We start from the raw sequence: 10,050 nt of genomic DNA on the forward strand, positions 1-10,050 counted from the left end.
GTATTTCGGCTTGAGAAACTTTAATTCGACTGCTCCCATGAAAAATTTCTACCTCTACCGCGGACCATGACCAACAACCACATACAAAAAATCATACCCTAATCTTTGTTCTTATCAGCTACCCATGGCGCTTACATTGGAAAAATGACGACTCCATTCTTACCATAAGGTTTCTACTGTGGAACATTGTCTATGGCCGTGTTTGGAAGCATTTGGAATTTTGTTCCCACATGCTCTTCTTCTATCCAGGAGAAAAGGTCCTTTGTGCTTTTTTGCCACTTCAAGTCAATACCATTGACTCGAGAATTTCTTGTTTTTCGCCATTGTCATTTTTATTCCACAACAAAAGAACACGGGGAGCAGAGAGGGCGCCCTTAACTAAAAATTCCTGTCCCAACTTTTTCTAGAATATGGATTTCTTGTCTCAGGATTTGTCCTAAAACCACTTTTTTTGGTTGATGGATTGTTGTTGGTTTCTTTTTTTAGGGCTGTTAGTAGGAAACATGTGACGTTATTAGGTTACAAAGAAGTCTTACCTGCCCTTGGAAACACTTTCTCACCTAAAAAAGGCTGACACTTTTCCTTTGGTTAGGTGGGAAAGGATTTCCACGCTTAAATACGCAGTACTATATAGAACTAGTCTAACTACCCATTTGTTTTGATCATTATTTTCTTCTCTTACTATTCTTAACAGCAGTCATAATATCAAGAACAGTGTTTGTGCAGCTTGGGATTTTTGTTTTCTTGCAGCCAATAGTATGTAGGTTGGGTGATTATGTATAATAAAAGATTCAAATGAAAATGTAACAAAGTATCTATTTTATTTCAAAGGCCTACTTTTCACCAAATCTGGTGGTATACACAAATTTAACGAGTAAATGTTCAGATTTATAAGATTTAAAGAAGAAGCTCATATATGATGTGTATATCGTATTTTGTAAGAGTTCAGATACCAATTATGCCGCTTTCTTGTGTCATGAAATATAAGTTATGTATCTAAAAATCACATTCTTTATTACTTATTTTTCTTAAAATTTTCAAGAGAACTGTACGGTTGGTTTACACATATACATATATACAAGAGAGAGAGAGAGAGAGAGAGAGAGAGAGAGAGAGAGAGAGAGGGTGAAGATTGATTTATGAAATATCATATTAATGGCATAACAGTTTTCCCATTTAGCATAGTTTCTTATTTCTTATCTTTATTGTTCTCCCCACTGTTATCATACATTCAGCTTGAATCGGTAGATTCAAATCGAATCGGTGGAAAACCGTTTCATTTGGGTGGCATTTTCAAGCCATGTGTCGACTTTAAATATCTCGAATATTTTCTTATTTTAGTGACTTTTTCCTCTCATTTCAAGTATTTTTTAAAAGACTTTTTTTTTTGTTACCAATTCACAGCCGGTTTAGCAGATCGGTCGGTCAATTCCCCGAATCGGACACCGAACCGATTCTTACAAGCATTGATTGTCCATTAAAAGATGTTGGGAAATGTTGTTCGAGGGAAGCTTGCTCTCATTATAAATTTGCGAAGAGCCATAACAAGCATGGTTTACCGTGCTTCCCGGCTCATGAATTCCCGGCAGCACCCTGGATTCACGGGATTTTTATGGTTGATAATTCCCATGTGAGAATCAAACCGGAATTGTATTCCCAACAGATGCAAACACGAGTGGGACTTCTAATCACACCATCGAGAGAAAACCTAAAAATTCCGTGGTATAGCTCCGACGAGCATAGCGTTGTTGTTGGGCAGACGGGTGAAAAGTCTTATAGTCAGTTTGATTTTTGTGGGTACTATTTTTTTAAATTGTAAATAATAAATATAGAATATTGTGTTTCACTTTTCACCTAAATCTCGAAGCGACCATAGACTTTGGAGACAAGAGAGCGATTTCGGCCTCTTTAGGATATCTTTTCAGTGCATGTCAAACGCCATGCTAACTAAAAAAGTCTAATGTCTCAAGAAAATCATTCTATTGGAAAGTGGATCATTCTATTGGAAAGTGGTTTCCAGACAGAGGACTGTTTTGAACAGGCAACAGTGAAAAGACAAATCTGTATGCGCTTGGGATGAGGGTAAAAGTACTGTCTTCTTCTTCAATAGGAAAGCAGCAGTTTTATTCAAAGATCGTCTTTGGTAAGCACTAGAATATGGACGTGGTTTTCTCACCTTGTGGGACACGGGGACTCCTTTCTCCCCAAGCCCAAACAAACGCTACCAAACAAATATAAGAAAACAACAAAAGAAAACACCAGAAGGGAAATAAAATGGTCATTGGGAAAATTTGCGATGGGTAAAACTGTCTTTTTTCTTAAGCTCAGCTGGGCTCTTAATTCGCTGATAAATACCAACATTATTTTATTTTAAAATAATATATGATGGAAAATGTCTCCTTTACATGTAAATTTTAAAAAAGTTCATTTCTTATGTGTTAAAACTTTGGAAAATATTAAAACTTTAAAAAGTAATACTATGAGTCAAAAATTCGAAACTATAATTTAGCCCTCTTCACGATGTTACCTATAAATTATTATTAACATCGATTCACGAAATACTTTAGTACATAAAACGATATCAGTACCCCAAAGCAACAACTTATTTAGGTGAAACTCATTTGAATCTAAGCTACCTGGCCAATATGATTGATCAAGAGCGAAGTGGGATTAATCCAACAAACCAAACAAAAGCATGCATAAATTTCTAAACCTTATAAGCAAAACATATGCATTTAATTTCTGAAACCTAGGGAGAAAAGGCGACACTCCTCCATATGTACAATAAATGTCATAAAACATGGTGTCAGCGCATAGAACTTCCACATACTTTAAAATAAATCACGTAAATAAAAGGAGGAGAGAGAAAGAAGAGAGGGAGAGAGAAAAAGGGCAGTATGGAAAAAGAGCCGTTTCCAGGCTTGCAATCCTCCTCACCCCCTTTAAAAAAAAAAAGGACGTTGTTTCGCGTGTGACCTTTCTCTCTCTCCCCACTACTTTCACCCTCAACAAAAACACACACACACAAAAGAAGAACCCTCAAGTCTCTTCTGTCTTCTCTGATCTTTCCTTCCCCTCTGCACGGACTTTCTCTCACATTCTTTTACTCTTTATCTCTTCACTCCAAAAAAATTCCTCCCCACCTTAACCCTAACCCTAGAACTCAACCTGCCATTACCATTCCACCTTCCATTACCATTCCTTCTCTCTCTCTCTCTCTCTCTCTATAGTTTGTTCCCTCAGAACACAATGGCTGTGTTCTTCATCCTCAGGTACCTCTTCCCTCTTACTGTGCTGTCCCTCGTCTACGTCGCTGCAGCAAACCTTAACTCTAGCTCCGAGGCGCTTCCTTTTTTGTCCTACCAACCAACTTTCGACTTCCCGAAGTTTGGAGGGGCTCAGGGGGATTTGGGTATCTCTTTGTCTGGAGATGCTTGGATCTCGCCGGACGTTTCTGCCGTCAGAATCACTAATGGGTCGTCACCGAGCTCCGGGCGCGTTCTGTACGAGAGTCCCATTGAGATGTTTCGGGGGGATTCTCCCAGGACGCCGATCTCGTTCCTGTCTTGCTTCTCGTTTTCGATGTCGCCGGGCAATGGCGCAAGGCTGGCTTTTGCGTTCACGCCGAGAGGGTTCTCGTTCTTCGATGGTTGGGAAGATGGGAGCTCTGGCGGGAATTTGAGGGCTTTTGTGGTTAGGTTCGACGCCTCGAGCGGCTTCATCTCGACGCGGGTGAGTGATGCTCCGACTGTGGGTTTGGTGGTGAACGGAGGCGAGCAGCTGAATTGCTCGATCGAGTACGACTCGAATTCGAGGGTAGTGGACGTCAGGATCCGGAATTCGAGCGAGTTTCAGAGTTTCACTCCGGTGATTTCGTATTCGGCTGATCTTTCGAGGCTTTGGGCGGAGGAGATGTTCGTGAGCATCGGGGCTTCGAGCTCCAACTCGTCTCAGATCGCCACTCTGTACTCGTGGAGCTTTAGCAAGCGCTACTCGGCCTACACACTGCACTCGGAGCCGTTGGACCCGAACGATTTCCCGACATTGAGTAAGGAATCTGTAAACGAGAAGAGAAGGAGCAGTGTGGCCGGAATTTTCGCTGCCCTTTTGGTGGGTGCTGCATTTGGTGCGGTGGCTGCAATCGCGTTGCTGTTGTTGAGATCGCGCTTCGCCAAGAAGAATTCGGTTGCTCCGGTCATGGCCGACCCCGTGGATCTAGAGTGTGATGTTAAAATTGTTTCAGATAAGTGTAGGCCTCATGTTAAGAAGTAAATGTGTTCTCGTCAAAAGAATGATGAGGTGTCTATGATGCTAAAGGATCATAAGTGATCTTGTTCTTTTGTTGTACATTACTGATTTGTAGTATAGCTACATTTTTTCTTTCTTTTGCTGGATATGTTGTTGCCTGATGAAGTGTTTTCTCTCTATACCCTTTTGTTTGCTGAGTGTTCTGAACACAGCAGGAATCCATGAAATCTCAAATTATAGCTTGTGCGAGCTCAAATGATCAGATGAGAAGGAATTCAGCTTGATTGGTGGTGCTTTTTGCGTCATAATTTACAATCTTGTTGTGCATATGTATAAACGTTCATGCAAACATGATGGGGACCTTAAACTCTAGTGTGGCATTTGGCATTCCCTTCAAAGACACAGCTGCTTCTGCGATCGTTTTCAAATTGGATGAAGCTTTTTCCATATTCTACTGCCACTATTGGATCGAGAACTGTGTGGTCTTCCGATTGATCATTTAGTCTCACATTGTTGCATTGGTGTTGAGGTGTTGAAATGCTTCTTATGATTCAGTTTACCTCTTCAGATTTTGCTGAATTTTGAATTTTGGCTTCTCAAACACAGTACAGATTTGAACTGAAACCTTATCTGAGAACACGGCTGGAGAGAATGCCAAAACTTTGTGCTTTTTGATGGTTGACGCCAGAACAGCATGTTTGTTGGCTGCTGCCCTCACAGTGAAAAGAGGATCGTGAACTAATGCTGGCAAATGATCTGCGACTGCATGTCTGATTTTCTTTTGATGAGAAACAGATATCTTGTTCAAAACCCATGTAGATTCGATGACTTTTACAATATTGCTCCTGTTTCCTGCGTGAGCGCACTAAAGTCTGTCAGAGGAAATGACAACAAAGGACGGTTTTGACCAGCATATTTGTAAATTTTGGAGAGAGGGAGAAAGAGAGAATAATGAGATGAACAGGAGAGGAATAAGTTTTATCACTGTGGTACCCGTAGACAGCTGGTGATTGGTGAGTTACAAAGGAGAACCACCTACCCGATGAAGATCCCAATGATCTCTCTTGGGGATCTCAAAGCAGCTCTGTACATGAATGTTCAGTGGTTTCTTCCTGCACTTCATCCATTTTTTGCTCCTGATACCATGTTGTTTCCTGTCGATCTCACTTCAAGTTGGATAATCGAAGCGTTCATCCAATAATAGCATGACTTGAGGACAAAAGCAGGATTATTTTCACACCAACTGCTTCAAAATTGCCTTCCAAAAACGAAATCTTTTCTCACGCTATGCAACTTATATGATGCTGCATTTGTTCCTTCAATTTGTTGTTAACCTGGTTTTGGGTGTTATCTAAAACAAACCTTGGCAACTCTCTTACTAAAATATTTCTCCAAGCTTCCAAATATTACTGACGCATGCACTTGAACTAGAACTATGTTAAATATCTGTTTTTCTTCCACTGTGCGGGTGGAGGTTTCAAGTATTTTCTGGCCAATCTGGTTTCAGAAGCTAAATTCGCCCCATGATCTTGTAATTTGAACTTGTGACTTGTTTTAACCTTGAACTTACGGTACCAAAATCAGTTAACTACATGGAGATTGAATAAATCCACTGAGCTATCACGTGCAGAGTATATTACTTGCAGATTCCTTTCTCATTATAGCTTCTTTAAACGTACGCTCTAAGTCATCATCATGTTCCTTTAAAGTTCTGTTCTTAAATATGGCAGATATATTTCCTATTTTGAAGTTAATGAATTTTTTTCAGCAAAGAAGCAGAAAACCTGCGGCCTGTTTCATTCCGCCTTTCATGTTGGAATTTGGAAGTTGGTGGTTTCTTACGCGTTGCACTGCATTTTGATTCATTTTAATTCTTCACTTTTTGGATCTGTTAGAATATTTCTTTTGATTAGATTTGTATTAATGCCGTCCCACCTTATTTTGCTTCCCAAACCTAAAGGCTAAAACCTTAAAATGTGCTTTCCATTGGTTAGATTAACTCATTGCTTTTGCTGATGATTTTTATTAGTAAAGGCATATGGCTTGAACTTCCAAACTTGTTGACATTGTTCTTCCCGCTTGGACGTGTTTGAAAAGCTAATGCAAGCCCTTAAGTAAAAACTTCACCAGGCAATAAGAAGCCTATCATCTCATACTCTTAAGTCAACCATGGATGAATTTACCCTCGATCGTTTTTCATCCATATCTGCTCAATAACGCAGGGTGGAAACGGTCGTGTCAAAAAATATATATAAAAGAAAAGCTACCCAAATATCACTTGGATAGTGGAATTAGCATCTTGCTCACCCAAAAGGCTAGCTATCCATTTCATAACTTTCACCTACAACCATTTAAGTTATATCAGTTAAGTTGTGTAGTTTTACCATAGATCCGAGATCACAAATTTAAGGATGGACCGCTCCCTCTCAAATCTGACCTAAAATCCATGGTTCTTAGAAAGGGGATGTAAATCCATGTTAGGATTTACCAAAACACACATTTTAATTCAACCGTTTCTAAGACCTGAGGCAATCAAAAGCAACCCCTATTGGTAGGACGCAAGCTGCGGGCACTGTAGCTGTCCAGAAAACCCAGACTGCGCTGTCGTCCTGACCTCCCAAGATCTCTTCGGGAATGCTTTCGGTTCCGGAGATACCAAGATTACAATTCAATGTTTACCCCACTGGAGACAAACCCAGTGAATCCCCAAGGGTAAAGGTACAAGAAGGGCTTTTCCCGCCTACTCTAGGTCTGAACCTACTACACAGATAGGTTCAAGGCCTTACAACCTTGCGTACAAGAATGCCCTCAGCCTCACTCAACAAACCATACATTCATGCCTACGCGGACAAACCATTCCCCAACCCATAGGTAGGTCCATGGTTATGGCTGAAAGCTGGTTAGGAGGAGGTGATGCGATGGAGGCTGCGGGTGAAGCAGCAGCATTTAGCTGCGGTGGAGGGCGACGGGATAAGCTTGGACCTCACGGGGGAGAGCAGAAGAAGCGTCAAAGGCAAGGACGCATGGGGAAGACAGAGGAAGCAAAGGGTTGAGGAGAGGAAGAGGCGTCAAGAGGTAGGGACGCGAGAGAGAGGAGCGGAAACACACATTTTAATTCAACCGTTTCTAAGACCTGAGGCAATCAAAAGCAACCTTAGTGCATTGCACGGCTCCTAAACAAGAAGGTAAAAAAACGGGTCTGGTTGCTCGGCCTATCCTAAACAAGAAGGTAAAAAAAACGGGGAGGAAATGTCTAAGAATCCTTTCTGTAATTCATGCATATCTTAACCCGGGGCATCACACTAAGAGATAAAAAAAATCAACTCAACCCTGGAGAAAGCTCTAGTTCTTTAACGATTTCCTACATCCAAAATTATCTTGAATTGACTTACGAGAATTCTTTATAGGCCCAACTTGAGCTGTTGTGGGATGACAAAATAGCTATGTTTCATTTGTTTTCGTCTTAACTGAAATGTTGTCCTCCCCAAAAAGTTAAATGAAAATATAGTAAACAATTTTGTGACACAAGGATTTCTCATTCCAAAATTGAAACCGTTTGTACCATCAATGGAAAAAGAGATGGCCGTAATCGAAATGTTGGCATGGATAGAAAAGGAAGGGTTCCTTCCTAACAACAATCATCCACTAAAGAGCATATTACATATGTTTGCATATTGGCCGACATCTAAAACAGCAAAGACAGTATTTTCATGTGAATCATACACAGTCAGTACGTAGCCAGTGAAACAAGAAAGAATAAAATTTCAACAACAATTGTTGAACAAGTATCTCGTACTGCCACGTCTTCGCTGGAAATAGAAAAAGAAATCATGCTGTATTCTTATGCTACTTGTTACATATGTCGGAATTAACTTAATTAGGAACACCTAGCTAACAAAGCAAGTTCTACTAGTTGAAAACGCTTCCACATGAAGCAGGCAACTGGGAGTTGCAGAAACCCAGCTATGAACTATAACCATGTTACATTTCTGCAAGCTCCTCTTCTTCGTCTTCATAGTCTCCCTCCTCATCCGCAGTCGCATCTTGGTACTGCTGGTACTCAGAAACAAGATCATTCATATTGCTCTCTGCTTCTGTAAACTCCATCTCGTCCATTCCTTCACCGGTATACCAATGCAAGAAAGCCTTTCTCCTGAACATGGCAGTGAATTGCTCACTCACCCTCCGGAACATCTCCTGAATAGAAGTCGAATTTCCGATAAAAGTCGATGCCATTTTCAGGCCTGTAGGGGGAATGTCACAGACGGTGGACTTGACATTGTTTGGGATCCATTCAACAAAGTAAGATGAGTTTTTGTTTTGGACGTTGATCATCTGTTCATCAACTTCCTTGGTACTCATCTTGCCACGAAACACTGCGGATGCGGTAAGGTACCGACCATGTCTGGGGTCCGCGGCGCACATCATGTTCTTGGCATCCCACATTTGTTGTGTAAGTTCAGGCACAGTAAGAGCCCGGTATTGCTGAGAGCCTCTTGACGTAAGGGGGGCAAAACCCACCATGAAGAAGTGCAGACGCGGGAATGGAATCAAGTTGACGGCCAGCTTCCTCAAGTCTGAGTTCAGCTGGCCAGGAAATCTCAGGCAGCATGTGACACCAGACATGGTCGCAGATATCAAATGGTTCAGGTCGCCGACTGCAAGAATGACAGAGCCATGGTTAACATTCATGCTTGCAATAGAACAGCATCAAAAAGAAGAATAAGCAATTAGGGAACACTTACAACTAGGGGTAGTGAGCTTCAGAGTCCTGAAGCATATATCGTAAAGAGCTTCATTGTCAAGAACCATACATTCATCCGCGTTCTCAACCAGCTGATGAACAGAAAGGGTTGCGTTGTAGGGCTCGACCACAGTGTCCGATACCTTCGGAGAAGGGAAGACGGAGAAAGTAAGCATCATTCGATCGGGGTATTCCTCTCTGATCTTTGAAATGAGCAGCGTGCCCATTCCAGACCCTGTTCCACCTCCCAAGGAGTGGCAGACCTGGAAACCTGCAAGAACAAGACTCCAATAAGAACAACAGGGGAGAAAATGACCATAAAAAACAAGGGAATGGCGTCCTTCGTGCACAGAAAATGAAAGAAGCCGACAAACACAAATTCCCATTTCGTGGAGACTGGGGAGGGCATACCCTGCAAGCAGTCACAGTTCTCAGCCTCCTTCCTGACAACATCAAGAACTGAGTCAATAAGCTCTGCTCCCTCTGTGTAATGCCCCTTGGCCCAGTTGTTTCCGGCACCCGATTGCCCAAAGACGAAATTATCCGGCCGGAAGATCTGGCCGAAAGAGCCAGACCTCACACTGTCCATGGTCCCGGGTTCAAGGTCCATAAGCACCGCCCTCGGAACGAAGCGACCGCAACTGGCTTCGTTGTAGTACACATTGACCCTCTCAAGCTGCAGTTCGGAATCACCATGGTACCTTCCTGTGGCGTCGATGCCGTGTTCGGCGCAGACAACCTCCCAGAACTTAGCACCGATCTGGTTGCCACACTGGCCGCCCTGAATATGCAAGATCTCACGCATCTTGTGCGAGGGTGTGTGCGCACGCGAGAGAGAGAGAGAGAGAGTTGAAGTGTTCTTGTGGTAAGGGTAATTATATAGGGAAGCGGCTTAGCAACGGCTACATCTAAGCGGGAACTTCGAGAGGGATTTGAATTGGACTGTTCCCGACCGTTAGAGCAGAACCAACGAGCGCGGATCCAACTGTTGGACGGAAGCGGTGAATTTTGAATTTCAAAATTTCTAGCCAAGTCGTCTCGGCGGAACGTTCCATAAA

General features: G+C 42.2%; 2 protein-coding genes across 2 annotated transcripts; one reads left to right on the top strand and one right to left on the bottom strand.

The window, feature by feature from the left end:
* Nucleotides 1-2,969: 2,969 nt before the first annotated feature.
* Nucleotides 2,970-4,394, top strand: LOC116253906 (L-type lectin-domain containing receptor kinase VIII.2). The gene has a single exon (XM_031628899.2). The coding sequence runs from the start codon at nucleotides 3,250-3,252 to the stop codon at nucleotides 4,270-4,272; it is 1,023 nt and encodes a 340-aa protein (XP_031484759.1). The 5' UTR covers nucleotides 2,970-3,249; the 3' UTR covers nucleotides 4,273-4,394.
* Nucleotides 4,395-7,853: 3,459 nt separating this feature from the next.
* Nucleotides 7,854-9,849, bottom strand: LOC116254878 (tubulin beta-2 chain). Its single transcript, XM_031630506.2, has 3 exons — nucleotides 9,404-9,849; nucleotides 8,994-9,263; nucleotides 7,854-8,906 (listed from the first exon to the last, which is right to left on the bottom strand). The coding sequence occupies exons 1-3, from the start codon at nucleotides 9,795-9,797 to the stop codon at nucleotides 8,230-8,232; spliced, it is 1,341 nt and encodes a 446-aa protein (XP_031486366.1). The 5' UTR covers nucleotides 9,798-9,849; the 3' UTR covers nucleotides 7,854-8,229.
* Nucleotides 9,850-10,050: the final 201 nt, after the last annotated feature.

Source organism: Nymphaea colorata, chromosome 5, assembly GCF_008831285.2.
Source record: "Nymphaea colorata isolate Beijing-Zhang1983 chromosome 5, ASM883128v2, whole genome shotgun sequence".
NCBI lineage: Eukaryota > Viridiplantae > Streptophyta > Magnoliopsida > Nymphaeales > Nymphaeaceae > Nymphaea > Nymphaea colorata.